General features: G+C 38.6%; 4 protein-coding genes across 6 annotated transcripts; 2 read left to right on the top strand and 2 right to left on the bottom strand.

Annotated features, from left to right (window-relative positions):
• The first annotated feature begins 947 nt into the window (after window positions 1-947).
• LOC111830733 (F-box protein At3g57580-like) lies at window positions 948-2587 on the top strand. Its single transcript, XM_023783439.1, has one exon. It carries the CDS (start codon window positions 1024-1026, stop codon window positions 2227-2229), a length of 1206 nt encoding a protein of 401 aa, XP_023639207.1. The 5' UTR covers window positions 948-1023; the 3' UTR covers window positions 2230-2587.
• Window positions 2588-3796: 1209 nt separating this feature from the next.
• LOC17887274 lies at window positions 3797-11321 on the bottom strand. 2 transcript variants are annotated; one of them, XM_023782030.1, is made up of 24 exons: window positions 11050-11321; window positions 10845-10945; window positions 10523-10733; window positions 10330-10411; window positions 9952-10234; window positions 9740-9842; window positions 9502-9638; window positions 8893-9066; window positions 8423-8625; window positions 8179-8316; window positions 7960-8048; window positions 7472-7613; window positions 7252-7301; window positions 6944-6999; window positions 6486-6649; window positions 6159-6343; window positions 5903-5960; window positions 5759-5831; window positions 5362-5463; window positions 5151-5244; window positions 4938-5063; window positions 4635-4855; window positions 4405-4545; window positions 3797-4198 (listed from the first exon to the last, which is right to left on the bottom strand). In XM_023782030.1, the coding sequence occupies exons 1-24, from the start codon at window positions 11207-11209 to the stop codon at window positions 4016-4018; spliced, it is 3276 nt and encodes a 1091-aa protein (XP_023637798.1). In that variant the 5' UTR covers window positions 11210-11321; the 3' UTR covers window positions 3797-4015. The 2 variants fall into 2 exon arrangements, with proteins under 2 accessions (XP_023637798.1, XP_023637799.1); XM_023782031.1 differs by lacking the exons at window positions 10845-10945; window positions 11050-11321 and having other exon boundaries at window positions 4635-4870; window positions 9952-10224; window positions 10523-10620.
• A 221-nt stretch (window positions 11322-11542) lies between these two features.
• Window positions 11543-12897, top strand: LOC17885425 (acetylglutamate kinase, chloroplastic). Its single transcript, XM_006292814.2, has one exon. The coding sequence runs from the start codon at window positions 11602-11604 to the stop codon at window positions 12643-12645; it is 1044 nt and encodes a 347-aa protein (XP_006292876.1). The 5' UTR covers window positions 11543-11601; the 3' UTR covers window positions 12646-12897.
• Window positions 12898-14142: 1245 nt separating this feature from the next.
• LOC17887538 (guanylate kinase 2) lies at window positions 14143-16890 on the bottom strand. 2 transcript variants are annotated; one of them, XM_023783221.1, is made up of 11 exons: window positions 16629-16890; window positions 16356-16395; window positions 16155-16268; window positions 15991-16067; window positions 15769-15898; window positions 15326-15688; window positions 15126-15247; window positions 14911-15046; window positions 14786-14831; window positions 14596-14692; window positions 14143-14502 (listed from the first exon to the last, which is right to left on the bottom strand). In XM_023783221.1, the coding sequence occupies exons 2-11, from the start codon at window positions 16356-16358 to the stop codon at window positions 14418-14420; spliced, it is 1173 nt and encodes a 390-aa protein (XP_023638989.1). In that variant the 5' UTR covers window positions 16359-16395; window positions 16629-16890; the 3' UTR covers window positions 14143-14417. The 2 variants fall into 2 exon arrangements, with proteins under 2 accessions (XP_023638989.1, XP_006291284.1); XM_006291222.2 differs by having other exon boundaries at window positions 14596-14689; window positions 16629-16889.
• Between the last annotated feature and the right edge of the window lie 219 nt (window positions 16891-17109).

The following is a 17109-nucleotide window of genomic DNA, read 5'->3' as shown; positions in this document are numbered from 1 at the left end:
CACCATGAGATTCTGACATTTTTAGGAACTGGAGAACTGAGCTGCCATAGGTTTTCCTGCATACCATCCTTCTTTAAGTGAAGGGATACACATCGATGGAGTTTTGTATTACTTAGCTCAGAGAGTTACTGAATCGTCTTGTGTGATCGTTTGCTTCGATGTTAGGTCTCAAAGAATTGAAGTTTATTGACGGAGAATGCTTTAGTGATCAACTTGATGATACTACTGAGTTGATTTTTGGTCAATTACAAGGGTAAAATTAGGTGGGATTAATTGGAAGTGTGGTCAAGCTGGTGGAAGGCGTACTTTTGAGCTGTGTCTGTGGGTTCTAGAGGATGTTGAGGAACAGGTATGGGTGAACTATGTCTACCCTTTCCCGGAGAATGAAGTCCTTGATTCTTGCGATTTTTCTATTCTTGGGAAAAGATGAAGACAAAAGAAGATGATCTTTGGAGTGATGAATAGTATAAGATGAAGAGAAGAGAAGGGATAGGTAAAAAAAAGCAATGGGTCATGTAATCTATGCGTTTATGGTCTTTAGTTATAGAGACGTTGGTAGGTCTGTGCAAATCAAATCTAGCTTGGTAGTGTTTGACAAAACTTCTTGATCGTATATACCTTTGTTGTCTTTGGGGGTTAATCATGTTTCCCTTCTCTCTTTAGTTCTACATCAATAATATTCTCCCCCATTGTTAAGTTTATAGTTTTTAGTATAAATACCTGAAACCAAAATGCAATTTCTATTGCCTATTTTGTATTTTACTAGTTGCTGGAGTTTCCCTTTCCATACCAACATACTTGCATTGGCACCTGAGAACAACCCAGGTAATGAATAAATGGGCCTAGCTCATTCACAAATATATATAGTAAAGCCTAAATGGCCCATAAAATTTACGTTCTCTATTTGTTGATTAGTTATTACTCCCAGACGAATTTAATAAGAAAAAGGAACATTGTCGTAGTCGTATCCCTAGAACCCTAAATCCTTCTCCGGCAGAACAGTCACACACTCCGGCGAGTCCGATGGAAAGAGAGAGCAACAAGGAATCGCTCCCAGATGATCTGATCCTCGAGATTTTCACGAGATTGCCGTCGAAGTCAGTCGCTAGGTGTCGTACCCTGTCGAAGCACTGGGCGTCTACGCTTCGCAGTCCGGAATTCACCAAGCTGTTCCTGGCCAGCTCCTCGACTCGTCCACGCCTATTGTTTGCGGTCGAACGATATCATTGTAACGAGTGGTTCTTCTTCTCTTCGCCTCAGCCACAGAACCAATATGAGAATTCGCTTCCTCTAGAGTATCATACCAAGTTCTTAGGAGACGTGAGCCAGTACATTTGTAGCTATGCCTCAGGTTTGATCTATTTCCCTTTTGTGAGGATCATTGATGTGAACACGCCTTTGATTTGTAACCCTACCACGGGAATGTATGCGGGATTAGAAGTCAGGAAGTACAGCAGGTCTCGAGGCTTTTTAGGCTTTGATCCCATTGATAAGCAATTCAAGGTTTTGGATTTTCTAAGCGTTCTTACTGTAGGATCTGGAGAACCCGGGTGGAGACATAAGGATGTCTCTTGTGGTCCCTATCATCGTTCTCCCACTGCAGGGATATGCATCAACGGGGTTTTGTATTACTTAGCTGAAACATTTATTGAACCATCTTTTTTGATAGTTCGCTTTGATGTTAGGACTGAGGAGTTCAAGTTTATTGACGCATCATGCTTTAATGATCATATACAGCATCCTACTGGATTGAGTTTGGTTAGCTCTAAGGGTAAATTAGGTGTGATTAATTGCAATTACGCTGACGCTGATGGAAAACGTACCATCGAGTTGTGTATGTCGGTTCTAGAGGATGATGAGATACAGGAATGGGTGAAATATGTCTACACTCTCCCGCAGAATGAAGTCCTTGGTTCCTGCGAATTTTCAGTTGCTGGAGTGACTGCTACAGGTGATATTGTTTTGTGTATGAAATATATATGTAAACCGTACTTTGTGTTCTACTTCAATCCCAAAAAGAACACTCTCCAAAGTGTTGAAATCCAAGGTTTTGGAACTAAGTTTGAAGCGGTTGAGAATCGTGGTGAAGTTCATGCCATTGTTGACTATGTAGAGGATCTTAGTCTTAATGATGCAAAGCAACTTAACTCAAGCATTTCTGATATCAAGAGTCTTTGCTCCTGCTGTCAACAGAAAGGGAAGCTTAACTACATCGGGGAAGAGGCATGATGATGGTTTGAGTAGAGAGAAGAAATGAAAGAGACATCAGTGAAGATGAAGACAAAATAAGAAGAGAAGAGTATAAAGTAAAACAATGAGAGAAGGACTAGGTAAAAAGCAATAGGGTTCTTTAGTTTTTTTTTTTTTTAAACCATAGGGTTCTTTAGTTAATACTTAATAGTTATAGACTTTGGTAAGTCTGCGAATCAAATCTAGCTTTGGTAAATCGTTTGTACCTCTTTACTATCTAATATCTTTTTTTTTGGGTCAAAGACTATCTAATATCTATGGTTAATCTAGTTTCCTTTTATAATTCCATCTCTCGTCAGTTGTAGATCAATAAAATTGTCCCCGATTGTAGAGGTTATATGTATAGTTTGATGCTGTCTTCTACCATTGCACATAATTTTTGCCTTATTACCATCTGCAAGAAGAACAAGCGCAACAAAACATGTACGAGTATCTACGGAGGACAAGCGTTGATTTGTTTTTCTAATCTGATGATCTGAAAACACAAAACGGTAGTTGTAGGTTCCATAACTGAACCACATGGTTCATAATGAACCAATTACTCTGTTTCTTGTCAGTTTTAAATCTATTATCCTCTCCCATTGTTGAGTTTGTGCATGCAATTTCTACTGCCTATTTTATTTTTGTTGAGTGTTTCCATAACTAAGTTACTCAAAATTATTTCTTGAGTTGTGTGTGTGGGTTCTTGAGGATGTTGAGAAACAGGAATGGGTGAACTGCGTCTACACTTTGCCGGAGAATGAAGTCCTTGGTTCCTGCGATTTTTCAGTTGCTGGAGTGACTGCGACTGGTGATATTGTGTTGTTTATGAAGTTTACATGTCAACCGTACTATGTGTTCTACTTCGACCCCAAAAGGAACACTCTCCAAAGTGTTGAAATCCAAGGTTTTGGAGCTGAGCTTGAATCGGTTGAGAATCGTGGTGAAGTTTATGCCTTTGTAGACCATGTCGAAGATGTTAGCGTTAACGATGCACAGCAACTCAAGTCAAACATATCTGAAGCCAAGAATTTCTGTTCCTGCTGTCAACAAAAAATGAACATCGAGAAAGGGGAAACACATGGATAGGAGGTAATGATGATAGTGTGAGTAGGGAGAAGAAATTAAAGAGACAGTAGTGAAGATGAAGACAGCAGAAGAAAGAAGAGAAGAGTATAAGAGGAGGAGAAGAGTGTAAATCAACAAGGGATAGATAAAAGAAATGAAACTGTCTTCTATGCGTTTAGGTTCTTTAGTTAATAGTTGTCTGTGGAAATCAAGTCTAGCTTTGGTAATGTATTATCTGTATGAGCCTTCTGACCTTTTTTTTGGTTTATCAAGTATTCTTTTTTCGTTCCATCTCTCTCTCCAGTTCTAAATCAATAATATCCTCACCAATTGTAGAGTAGTTTGATTCTGTCTTCTACTATATTGCACATAATTGTTCCCTTGTCACTTTCTTCCGGAAAGGTCTCTACTCTCTACAACTCCACGCCATTTGTTAAGACTTAAGAGCATGCACAGAAGTCAGAACAGGTACGCAACCTAGAGTGAAGACATGTGTCGATTTGTTGTTTTGCCAAGCCAAATTAAAAAGGTCGGGACTTTGTTTCAGAAAAAACAAAATGGTAGTTGCCGAAACATATTTGGTCTTTGCATATTACATGATATTCCTTAGAATCCCTATGAAAGTTAGGCCCTCGTTTGCCACCACGTATGTACATACCGACTCCATTAGCACGTGAGAACAAACCATAACTGACAGAAAGAAAGAAGACAAATGGCTTTACGAAGGCGTTATGCATGCTAATAGCTTAGCACAGACTTCACGTACGTCTCCAGAAGGATCTGAAAGTGATGCTTTTGATAGAACTGATCTTGCTTCGAGCAATCCCTCTGAAATGTTTTCCAGTATCACGTCTTCACTTGCCATCAGTGATGCCATCAGTTTTGCGCCAGCCAGCTTTTCCTACACATTTGACTTCCCGTATAAGCTTAAAATCCAAGTCAGATGATACTATGTGTTGCCGAAAATTCCGGACATGGAATTGTCCAATCAGATATGCCGACAGTAGTCACTTGAGAACCAAAGTATCATTTCTAAAAGTGAAGCACGTTGTCTACTTCCATAAGATTGTATACATGTGAGAAATAGGTTTGATAGATTTCTGGTACCTTTTCGGATCCTTGTTCAAGAAATCTCAGGGAAAGTTTCAGTAGATCAGATGAAACAGGAAGAAGTGTGGACTTCAGATGGTACATGGCCGCGAATAAGACCTGGATACAGGCTGCACGGACCTCAGGTACAGATATGACCTGCACAAAATTCAAGATATTTTGTTGAACAACACAAAATGCAAACAAATTTGGCCAAATCCGAAATCAATATATGCAGTCAAAAGTACCTTGAGGGAATGAATAAGAGGCGGAAGAGCTTTTCGAGCAAAAGTCTTTTTTGAAGACTCAGGCATTTTTTGACAAGCACTGATTATCACGTTTGCCATGCATAGACGAAATGAAATAGGAAGAGGATTTTCACCAGTTAGGTGTTCAGTACTCAGCTTCGGGGTAGAAAAACAATTGTCTTCTATTAAACAATGGATCGTGTAATCTAGGACAGAATTACCTGACGCATCAACACCTACAGATCAAGATACAATTTATACAGAAGTTTGGAAAATCTATTGTTAGACAACATCAATACTAACCAGATGTGTCCTTCCCTCTTGTACGTATTTTTTCTTCTCCAGATGTTTTTGAAGATTTAAGATGTTGCAGTTCAGCACATATCATCAGCGCCAGACAATCAATGCACCCATGTTGTACTTTGGAAACTGCAAGGAAAAATAACAGCCAAAAGTGAGGAAGTTAAAGGTAGCAGAGCTTGAGATATAAACCAATAGCCACTAGCCGGTGTTTACTTTCATCTTCAACAGAAGGCCATAACAAAATAATTTCCAGGACTTTTCTGATCTTAGGTGTTACACTGTGTGAGAAAGACTCCCAGCCTCGAACCTGGAAGTGACGAAGAACTTGTGACGTAAAACAATAATCCAATTGATAGTGCACCGAACAAGTGGCAACATGGGATAACTGAATATGTTCATATCAAACACAAAAGATGAAAATTACCACAAGGGATGTGCATATAGAAAATAGGCAAGCTTTAATCTTGAGGTTGTCTTGAAACTCTCTGGCCTTTTCAAGTTGCAATAAAACAGTTGGAAACAGCACCTGTTGAATAAAAGTGCCAGCATACGACAAAATTTGAGTGATGAAGAGTAGGCTAGACTGTTGTAAAAGTAAAACTGAAGTCAAGCATTGAGAATTTTTCAGATATAAGAAAATGCACCAAGCCCTTATGACGAATGCAAACTTTGCATGCAATTTTGCTTTTTTGCTTTCTCATATAGAGCAACGACCTTGAGATGTTACTTATTAATGAGCATCTACCCTTTTTTAAAACGTATATAAACATTTACAAAAGATTGACCAACAATACTAGGTCGAAGAGGAAGCCAGTTCGCACCTGGGGATGGATACGTCCACATAGCTCAGCAGAGAGTTTTTGAACTTCTTCAAATTCAAACTTAGAAAATGCCCTATATAGTAGAGTTAGATCGATAGATATAAAATAAGTATTAAGGCTTTTGATGATTACAGAGTATATAACCTTTCCAAAATGAAAGCGGCAATGCATTGACAATCCTCAAACTTGATGTCTTGATAGTCTTATATGTACCACATGACAAGAAATAGATGTGGAGAATCAAGTCTAAGATCGTCAGTATGTACTCTGGATCATGCTGCTTAGGGAAATAATTATCCAACATATAGCTAAAGCGTTGAATCAAATTGACAATACGAGATCGTATGATAAATATCCACTCTTATCAGGAAAAGGAAATCAAAAGCATAAGCATACTTACCATTCACAGAGACTCCACTGAGGAATTTACCATAAATTGTGGAGGAATCAATATCATCAAAGACTCTTTGGGGAAGAAGCCTTAATATAAGCAGTGGGCAAAGGCGATCAAATAGAGATTTCTCTGATTTGGTTTTATCAATTGAAATTTTGGTATCTGATCTGCATATGAAGATCTCATTCACCCTAAATCAGAAATGACATTATTGGTAATCAATATTTTATAATTTTGAAAGTTGTTAAAAGTTTTTCTTAGCACAAAAGTCACAATTATGGTGCGTCTAGCTTTATTTTGAGGATTTCAAATATTAAGAGAACTTTTACTTACTTGTTTTGCTCCTTTATATGTGAGAGTACATGCAGAAGGACAATGTTCGACATATCTGCCAAATATTCACTGATGCAGCTAAGAAACCTAACCATGATGGCATTGGATGGCTCCAAGAACATCTTGTCAAGAAAGGGTTTTATCAGTGAGCCCCAGTTTTGCACCTGTAAGAATTTGATTTCAGTCAGCAAGCAGAAATATTCTAATTGCCTAATTATAGCTGCACAATCTTTAGTCCTTTCTATGTGACGAGTTTCACAACACCTACACAAGAAAATAATAGTACTTGGAAGGAAAAACGAACAACCAATGCATGGTTCAGAATTAGTATCATTTTCTATTCAGTACTGCCTTAACAGTTCCTCAAAATGGTGCCTGTACATGCACTTAAGAAACTAAATGGACTCATTTCAAAGAAAACAAACAATTTAGCAAGCATGACGTGTTCTTGCACTTACAGTTCTTGCCCACTCTGGGATCAGTTTTAGTACTCGATCGCTGTCAAAAGTTGAACCTGTAACAGTACAAAAAGATGATAAGTATGAAAACTTAATCGTGCCCAGTTAGTAATTCAGCCAGACTAGTACATATTTTACAACGGTCAAGTTTCACATTCCAATAAACTTTTTATCCAGCTTACATTTCAAATATTGAAATATTCGATACAAGAAAAGTGTTTAATACGAGATGGAAAACAACAAAATGAAGTTTTATCACAAACTATGTATAGCCTGCAGCCTAAAGTTATGAGATAAGAAGTATTTACCTTCAGTAGAATGTCGATTATTCTCTGAAGTATCCAAAGCTTGAATATTACTAGAAGAGAAAAGTGGATATCAGAATCAGAAAGGCCTTTTGAATTTTTAGCGTGAAACAATGCAAAACTTAACTAACAATCCGGTGACTTTCTCACTTGGGGTAAATGGGAATCAACAAATAACTATGTATACTTGGGGGAAAGGAGAAAAAGAGACAACGCATGATACCTAAGACAGGTCAGCAACATACATATCACATCAGAATCCTCCTTGTGATGTTTCAAGACTCCAAGCAAGGTTTCCGTAGCTGATACTTTACCATTGGGTGCGTAAATGAGGGTTACTAAATCTGGTAGCACAAAAGATGGTTCTGGAAAAAAAAGAAAAAAACATTCAGTTAATGGCTTAATTCTATGAGAAAGTGGAAAATGAATGTTATCATATGTGAACCAAAACTACTATTGAGATATGGAATAATAAGTCTTGGACCTCATAAATGGGATCTGTACAGGTTTTCCTCATCTAAAATAAAAAATAATACTTTAAACAAAACACTGATTAGTTTCAGTAATTTTTAGGAAGGTCAACTAATAAAATGGAAAGAAGAAAGATCTAGAGGTCATGGGAGACATAAGACGGCCAATACCAGAAATTGATAACGGCCACAAACAAAATCTTCCAAATAAATTGCATAGAAAGGTGAGAAGAAGACCAACCAATTGACTTTAGTAGCTCAGAAGTTTGTTTACAGATATAAGCTTCGTCGTCCCCAAGGCACTGTAACAAGCATTTTGCAATCTCTTTCCTGAAATAAGTCCAGAAAATGAGTTCTAACTTCTGAGGGGATGAGAATGTAATAAAGTCAAGGAACTGAAAGAAGATGCAGAAAAGCTAGAAATGGAAAATCGAGACATAGAACATAAATGATTGTATACCACGGTATATGAGAAGGAAATGAATCTTTTGACATAAGGACTACTTCTGATATCACATCCATAGAATTCAGCCTTTGCACAGTTGTTCCAGACACAAGGCGTTGTAGAATTTCACTGAGACAGTTATTATCTGCATTTCTGGTGAATGTTTCTTTAAGTCAGAAGAAAAACTAGAAACCATAATTGGTAAATAGAAAGCTACTTTCATGATTAAGCATTAAAGGGAAAGCAAGAATAGACATACTTGGAACAATAGTCTGCCAAGAGGACACTACCAGCTTTAGCCGCGCCATCCCTTTCATCAAGAAGGTGGAGCAGCGATGGTATCAAAACGTCCACGCACATTGTGTCAGAGTAGCTGTCTCCAGACTGAGATTGTAGCTTAAAGATAACTGCTTTAAGTATAGCAACAACGTCGTCTGATATATCTTCATTGTTATTGCGAAGCTTCGAATGCAGAGGAAGAATGTAAGTACTAAGATGAACACATGGGTAATATATATAATATCCATCAAGATTAACTGTATCAAGATGTGTTATAATCATAGCAGCAATTGTGCATAACCAAAATAATGAGTTTCATAATGAGTAGAAAGTCAGTAAAGTCTATATGAGAAATGAATTCTAGGCTAGCATAATTATCAGAACAACCTATATAACTGCAAGAGAAATCAAGTAAGTGTGCCATCACTCCCTAAAAAATGGTGAAGGTACCTGATGAAGAAGACAAGGTATGAGCTTCATTCCATACACTGATAGTATGCTCTCAAATTTCTTTCCCTCAAAGCGTCCCAACAAAAGGCATAAACAGTTTAGGAAAAACTTTAGTGTCTCTATACCACCAGTCTTGGTGTCAGAACATCCCTGAGGATAGCTTTCTGAATAATACTGCATCATTTTATCATTATTAGCTTCCTGACGACCCAATAAAGGAAAACACTTTAAGAGAAAGAGCAGAAAATATAACATCTACAACTTCTCTCTGTGTAGCTTATATAGGGTTTCCTAGTGAAATAAAACACTCCAGAGCAAATAATCTCACTCATACACCATGCAAACACATTCCAGTAAATTTCAAGCAGACTCAAATACTACTGCACATTTTCTATCTTCTTAACATATAACAAAAAGTAGAAACCACAGATGGAAATGGCATATATTCTGTTTATTCTTAGACAAAAGTGGGTCAGGAAACTTAAACATATGCAGCAGATTTCAGTTATGAACACAATCGGATCCCATATGTACCACAATGTTACTGTATGAGATAATTTGTCCTATCACAAAATTTTGAAACCAAAAAGATTGTCGATTATGTCTAACCTTAATACCAGACAAATATTGCTCCAACAATTCCTTACTAATCTTTGAGAACTTTTGATCTTCCATGTGGAGTAAGACACTGTAATGCTTCCAACAAGAAGAGAGCAGTAGAGCTCCACCCACAAATGCCTCTGAGCCTGAATACCAGGTATAAAATAAAATAAAAACTGTTAAGCAGGAATCAGAAACAGAAAAAAGAAACAAAAAAAACAAGGACAGGCGGCAATCACTCAAAGACCTGCCTCCTCAGGGGAACCACCATGATGCTCTTTTAACTCATCTAACCACTTCAGCACTTGACTTAACCCCTTTGCATGCAGTGGTCGTGTTTTCCTGTTCCACTGGAAGGAATTTCGTAGTCAATATTACTCAGCTCAAATCACGGATAACTTTATCACTTCAAATTTGAGAACACAGCTCAAGCATATATTTATGGATCAGTGAACATACAGCAGAAATACATTGTACAAGGCGCATCAACTCCTCCAGGTGGTTCCACAGTATACAATTTGCCTCAATGTTCGAGCCTTCAGGTAAAAAACTCTGCTTTTTTTCCTTCTTGCTAGTATTAGGTATCAAAGCAACCGGTTGATGAGACCCCGTAATGGTTGATGGCTTAGGTCTATTGACCAGAGTATTATCCCTCTTTGCTAAGGCTCCAGTAATTGACAGCAAGCAATCAGCAGCTGAAACAGAGAGACGAGATGGCACCTCGTATCCATCCTGCAAAATGCTAATCAAAATAACAGCTCAAAACTAAGTGGAAATGACTATGTATTTTAAGTGTAGAAACTTGCTCTAATATCGAACAGGAGATGATCTTTATACCTTCCATTGCATACAATCATCAACAAGTGGGGAACACAAGAGGAAACAATCTCCACAAACGCAGTATGTTTCTCCCTAATTCCTGTCAACAAAGAAAATTATAGAAGTACATCAATAAGAAGATAGTTTCTTTCCCCCCAAGAGAGATAGCTGGAATTAAATAGGTAGTAACAAGGGTGATTATAAAGTTCACCATGCCAAAAACCTTGATCCCCGGTATCCTCGCATTCTACTAGACTTCGGATAAGTAAACACCACCCAAGAGCTAAAAACCTGTCCTCGTTCCTCAAAATGATTTCCGAAAGATGTCTCGAAACGGCTTGAAAGAGAACTTCAGCTTGAAACAGCCAATGTAGAAGTATCATAGCTGAGTTACCATGTTTAGAATCCTTAAACCTTAATGACTAAACCACAAGAAAAAAAAGTATACAAATCCATAAGAACAGACAATATGAAAGACCGGACATTCCAACAATCAAGTAAGGTTTTTTCACAGGGTTTAAGATAAGATATACATGTTCGATAATGGGTACGAGAATTTGACCCATGGCTTCGTCTCTCTCAGCAGCGTCTCTAACGCACTTTTCCAGAAACCAGAGTGCCTCATCGATAGAGCCTGAAGCAGAAATCGAAAACAGACATATCACACAATTCCATCAGATAAGAAGCAAGCAACATGTGTTAACATAAATACACACAAACCAAATTGAAAACACTTACCAGAGGAACCCTTTTGAGAATCAGGAGTTAGACGTGAAATAGATTCCCGTAGCTTTTTAGGGCGAGCTGAGAGAATCGTACTCATGAACCTGCCTACAGTGACGGAGACTAGAGACTCCGGTTCAGATCTCCGTATCAAATCCTCTTCCAACCGCTCCATCTCACTCTGAATAATCGGCAATTCCAGATGATTGTTTAGTAGGCCGATTAAAATTACTCTCAGCCTAATTTGTAGCAATCTCCCGGAGAAGGACGAAGAATCGAGCTCTGTAACATTTCCCGCTGCGAGGTCAAACGATGTCGTTCGACATAAATATAACGATGTCGTTTTAAACAAATTAAACTACTACTGTAGTATGTACGTACGCTAGCGTACTTTACAAAACGACCGCGTTTAAACTTAGGGCTAGGACAGCGTCTTTGAGTTTACACTCCACGTGGCGATTAATCATTGGTTCATTTGTTATTTAACTGAATTCGTCGAAGAAGATCTGAGAGACCATCTCGCTTCACCTTACTCGCCGCCGCTTCCTCCTCCGGTAAGGTTCAGAAATGGCCACCGTCACTACCAATGCTTCACCTAAGTCATTCTCCTTCTCTTTTTCCAATCCTCTCAAATCCCTTATCCCTACCAAGTCACCATCTCTCTACTATCCACCTCGCAACACGAACCATCACCGTCTAGGTTTATCAGTAAACGCTTCCGTATCATCACCACCTTCAATCGCAACCGCGAATGCTCCTTCACCGGATTACAGAGTCGAGATCCTCTCCGAATCTTTACCCTTTATCCAAAAATTCCGAGGAAAAACCATAGTTGTCAAATACGGCGGCGCAGCCATGACTTCGCCGGAGCTGAAGTCCTCAGTCGTAAGCGATCTTGTACTCCTCGCGTGCGTTGGTCTTCGTCCGATCCTTGTTCACGGTGGAGGCCCTGATATCAACCGTTACTTGAAACAGCTCAATATCCCAGCTGAGTTCCGTGATGGACTTCGTGTGACAGACGCCACTACAATGGAGATTGTCTCTATGGTTTTAGTCGGAAAGGTTAACAAGAATCTTGTTTCGCTTATCAACGCCGCCGGAGCTACCGCTGTGGGGCTATCTGGACACGACGGTCGTCTTCTCACTGCACGCCCTGTTCCCAATTCAGCTCAATTGGGTTTCGTTGGTGAAGTTGCGAGAGTAGATCCATCTGTATTGCGTCCGCTTGTTGACACCGGTTATATTCCAGTGATTGCCTCTGTTGCTGCTGATGATTCTGGTCAAGCGTACAACATCAATGCAGATACGGTGGCTGGAGAACTCGCTGCTGCGCTTGGAGCTGAGAAACTGATTCTGCTGACCGATGTGGCTGGAATCTTGGAGGATAAAGAGGATCCGAGTAGCTTGGTGAAGGAGATTGATATAAAAGGAGTGAAGAAGATGATTGAAGATGGTAAAGTTGCTGGTGGGATGATTCCTAAAGTCAAGTGTTGTATAAGGTCTCTTGCTCAGGGAGTTAAGACAGCGAGTATTATTGATGGAAGGAGACAACATTCGCTGCTTCATGAGATTATGTCTGATGAAGGAGCTGGAACTATGATTACTGGATAACTTTGCTATAAGGGGTGATCGATCATCAAAATCAAAGTTGAGGTTTTTGTATTTGATTATGCCAGTGTTTGTTCATTAGAATGTGAACTCTGTTCTATAAAATTATGATAATTTCTGATTAGTCTTAAAAAGACAAAATTTTCAGCAGCAGTTTTTTTTTGTTTGCATATGCAACTTTGATGATCGTCTATAGTCTTAGAAAGTTTACATTTTTGGAGACAATAAAGTTCAATGAATAAACTGTTCTACGGATATGTTTAAGTAGATCTTCTTCTTTGTCATTTGTTTAGCTCTGTTTCTTCTTTGCTTGAAATAATATACATATCTGATTCAAAGGAAGAGGTTTGGCATATTGTTTCTGCTAACATCTTTGCTTGCCAAACTGCTCCAAGTTTAATCGATAGACACATTCTTGCTGGGATGAGTACATCGAAGAACATTTTCAGATCCTTTATGATCTGGTCAGTTCCTGATTTTATTAGTTGCGAAGGCTCCCCTCATAGGTTGTGATTAGATCACTATCCATTTGACAATTGTTACCAAAGCTCTGAGGCTTATAGTACTTGTTAAAGTGAAAAGAACTCCACTTTACACCTTGTCTCTGCTTCAAACTGAACACCTAGAACTAAAAATGTTATGAAATCTGATCGCATATCTCACTTCCCTGTCTGGTCTCCTCCTCTACACTATCTACTGCTTCTTTCGTATTCAGGTCAACGAGTTGTGTTTTGCTGGACCCTAGTTTCGCTCTTGGGCTTTCGCTAAGCCCAATAATATAATTTATTTTCTAATTGTCGACTGACCCAACGAGAACTGCTGCATCAAAATTCAAAAGCGATACTTCACCTCAGACTCAGTGGTAGGATTCGGATTGGGCCCAGAAGAGATACTCTACCTGCGCGTGAAAGCCACACGCATCTGTCTAATTGGTATCACAGACTACAGAGTGTCACCGTGACACTGTCACGTGACAAGTGTGTGTGGTCGTGGTGGTGAGTAGGACGTGAGAGGGATGGACCATAATTGCATAATCTTCATTTCAAGTAAAGTGAAAACTGTGGTGGGCAACAACGAACCTTCCTTCCTTCAATTTACACTGTCACCGGCTTTAGAGTTTGGACCCACGAATCAATGCAAGTTGCCATCTTTCGAGGACCCATTTCAGCTCCAAAAGTCCCACAACTTGATCTCTTTTTTTTTTAGGCTTTTGTGCCATTGTCCTTTCCCCTCACTTATTGAGATGTTTTGCTTCAGCATTATTGGCTCATTTTAAACTGTAAACTGGCACTAACTGCCATCCTTCTGTCCAAGAAGATCTCGAGTCATGTACGAAATACTAAACACTGTGGTGTGGGATCAATAGTTATATATTCCCAACTCGATGTTTAGTTTCTTTGTTTCTTTGTTTGTCCTATCCCAGTAGTGGAATCTCAAGAAACAATTGCAGAGATTTCAAAATTTTGGTACTTTTCATGTCATGTCCTAATAACACCAAAATAATGGATTCTTTCAAGATTTAGATTAAACAAAATCTTTATCAGTAAAAGGAACAAAAAAATCTTATTCCATCATCTCTCAAAAGAGATCATGACATTCTTGAATCATAATAACCCATAATCATCATCATCAGTACCTATCTAGTAAACGCATACAACTACCTTTCAACCGCGAAAAAGCCTTAGTTTTTTTCAGTCATAAAACAACGAGCAGTGTTCATCATCATCTAAATGTTTCCTCTTCAGCTTTCTGCGGAGAAAGACAAAGACTCTTTGTCAACTGGACTTAACAGTGTCCAGATCGATCCCTCTTGTTCTTCCCGGTGCTCCCCCGTTAATTGAAGATAAATCCAACACAATCCTGCCCACCAAATGACGTTTCATTAACAAACTCTCCATAGAGAATCATCAGGTTAAGAATAAGAAAGAACTTTAATCGTTTTAGATCAGGTACATGTTCTTTTTGGTTCCTTCTCCTGTTTCTTGAATCAAAATTTTATCTTCCATCTTTGTTACTGTGTGCTCCTTGGGAAGATTGATCCCTTCTACTGCTTTTATCAAACAATCACAAAACCCATCAGACTTAATTTCCAACTTAATTAGCATACATTGAGTCTACTCTTTGTACTTTTTGGTTTTATTACCTTCCACGCCATTCACAGGAGCATGATCGTCTATCCCCAAGAGATTCTGAAACAGAGAACCATTGTTGTTTAAAATGGGAACGGTTTAAGAGGAATTTGTTCATAACAAAAGGCGGTTAAGTTACCTTAAGGTTCTTGTAGCATTCCTCAAGGTTGTCATTATACAGAATGTGTTCAAAAATGCCTGAGGATTTCCCAGCTTTGATCTCTGCTTCAGCGTTTCTAAGCCGTTTTTGGATCTGTTCCTCTGTCTCGGTTCCTCTGTTTTTTCAACACTTAAATATTAAGAACTTGCAATGACAAATCTGAAGAAACAACAGCTCAATAGTCTAATCTTTACCGGGCACGTAGCCGATCTTCAAGTTCTTTCATTGAAGGAGGACATACGAATATGAATATCGCATCTAGAGAACTCGCCTTCACTGACCTCGCTCCTTGAACATCAATGTCAAGAATGCATCTCTATACGCACAAAAAAAATTGATCATTTGATGGATCAACGGCATGAGAGAGGTGATACAAAGATGATCGCTATATTACCTTTCCTGAATCTGTTACCACTTCAACAGATTCAATGCTGGTTCCGTACAGATTACCATGAACAGACGCAAACTCGAGAAACTTCCCATCTTTGATTTCTTTCTCCATAACAGTTTTATCAGTGAAATGGTAATGAACACCACTCTTCTCCATACACCTTGGAGCTCGAGTTGTGTGGCTCACAGAGAACCCAAACATTGAAGGAAACTCCTTCATAAGCATCGATATAAGTGTTCCTTTTCCAACTCCTGAAGGACCGCTTATAACAATAGGCTTCTCTGCATTTCCCCTTACTCCTTTACTCCAAGCAACAACCTCTCTTCCTAGCAATTTCCTTTGCTCCCGGACAAAAGGAGTATCCACCTATATGACGACTCAAAACATATGAGAATGAGAGCCCAACAAACTCTACACTCTAAACATCGATATCTCCATGGACTAACCTCGAGGAACCAAATGGAGTCATCAGAAGCAGAACCTTTTTTGATAACCAAAATCCGTCCTTTCTTCAGAACTATGGCAGAGTAACCCTTGCAGGGTTTAGGGCCAGTTCCAAGAACAGTAGGACTAGACCTGAAAACACATCCCAAAGTGACTTAAAATCCTTAAGACTCCACACCAATGGAAGAAACTAACAAATCAAGATAGCATCAATGAACACACACCACTTGTTAGTGATTATGTCATGAATCTGAACACCAAGGAACAACGGATTCCCTTCATGATTTCCACCAATCACAAACTGCAAAAGAAAAACCTCAGACCAAATCAAAATTCGAAGAACAAAGAACAGTTTCACATTACTAAAACATCAAGATTGGAAGCTTACGGATCGATCCCCAATTTGGACAGATGTATCTCTGTTTTTAGGTTCAGATTTGACACCAAAGCCATTGGTGTAACCATTCTCCAGATGAGTCACAAAAAAAGCTGGTGCTTCTCCCTATTAACAACAACAACAACAAAAAAAAGTGAGAAATCTATGAAGGAAGAAGAGCAACGAGGTTAATCGCGCCAAAAAAAGGCTCACCATAGAGATTTTCTATGCCTCCAAGAAGACACAACTCAGCCTGAGCAATGGCACACAAGCACAAACATAAGAGATCAAAACAAACAATAAATCTCAAATTTTCTCAGAAAGTTAGACCTTTTCTATGTTTGTTTTCTGCACCAAATGCAGATTCAACCAAAATAAAGACATGAACACAGATCTCAGCATAAAGCAATGAAAAAAACGATCTATTGAAAAGACAAACTAAACCCAGAAATCAATAAATAAATAAAGGAGAACCCTTTATCCTACCTCAAATATGAACACCGGAAAACGCAGAGAAAGGAAGAAAGCTTCTGGATCGAATTAGCAGACGAGAGAGGATGCGAATTTATATCCGGAGATTTTAGAATTCACAAACAAGTTTTGGGATGCTTTTTCAACAACAAGATTCAGTTTTTTTATTTGCCTATTTGATTATCTCTCTGGAATTTTCTGGCTCAGCTACGAGAAGAATATATATATATAATCAGCTGTGCGTCGACGAGTCCCAAGACAACTTGGAGACAAGCGGCCGTGACGGTGTATGTTGAAAAAACTCTCCGAGGTTTTTTATAAGTTTTACCGTAATCAGATTTTATTATTATATTATTACCTTTATTTTATAAAAGTAATGTCTATTTATCTTTTTGTTAAAAAGAAATGCAGGAGACGACAAAAAAAAAAAAAAAAAAAGAAATGCAGGAACGAAAAAAGCTAATGTACTGTATTTACCAAAAAAAAAAAAAGATTT

This window comes from Capsella rubella, unplaced genomic scaffold (assembly GCF_000375325.1).
Source record: "Capsella rubella cultivar Monte Gargano unplaced genomic scaffold, Caprub1_0 scaffold_5, whole genome shotgun sequence".
In the NCBI taxonomy this organism is placed as follows: domain Eukaryota; kingdom Viridiplantae; phylum Streptophyta; class Magnoliopsida; order Brassicales; family Brassicaceae; genus Capsella; species Capsella rubella.
This window is presented reverse-complemented; position numbering and strand designations above follow the sequence as displayed.

What these genes read in the sequence shown, in the direction of transcription:
- LOC17887274 (XM_023782030.1), bottom strand. Translation starts at nt 11,209, where the DNA reads ATGGAGCGGTTGGAAGAGGATTTGATACGGAGATCTGAACCGGAGTCT. An exon ending in TTTCCTTCTCATATACCGTG is followed by an intron (nt 8,049 to 8,178) that starts GTATACAATCAT and finishes GACTTATTTCAG; the next exon opens with GAAAGAGATTGCAAAATGCT. An exon ending in CTCTTATTCATTCCCTCAAG is followed by an intron (nt 4,546 to 4,634) that starts GTACTTTTGACT and finishes AATTTTGTGCAG; the next exon opens with GTCATATCTGTACCTGAGGT.
- LOC17887538 (XM_023783221.1), bottom strand. An exon ending in ACTCCATTTGGTTCCTCGAG is followed by an intron (nt 15,689 to 15,768) that starts GTTAGTCCATGG and finishes GTCGTCATATAG; the next exon opens with GTGGATACTCCTTTTGTCCG. An exon ending in TCCTGTGAATGGCGTGGAAG is followed by an intron (nt 14,693 to 14,785) that starts GTAATAAAACCA and finishes GTTTGATAAAAG; the next exon opens with CAGTAGAAGGGATCAATCTT.
- LOC111830733 (XM_023783439.1), top strand. Translation starts at nt 1,024, where the DNA reads ATGGAAAGAGAGAGCAACAAGGAATCGCTCCCAGATGATCTGATCCTC.
- LOC17885425 (XM_006292814.2), top strand. Translation starts at nt 11,602, where the DNA reads ATGGCCACCGTCACTACCAATGCTTCACCTAAGTCATTCTCCTTCTCT.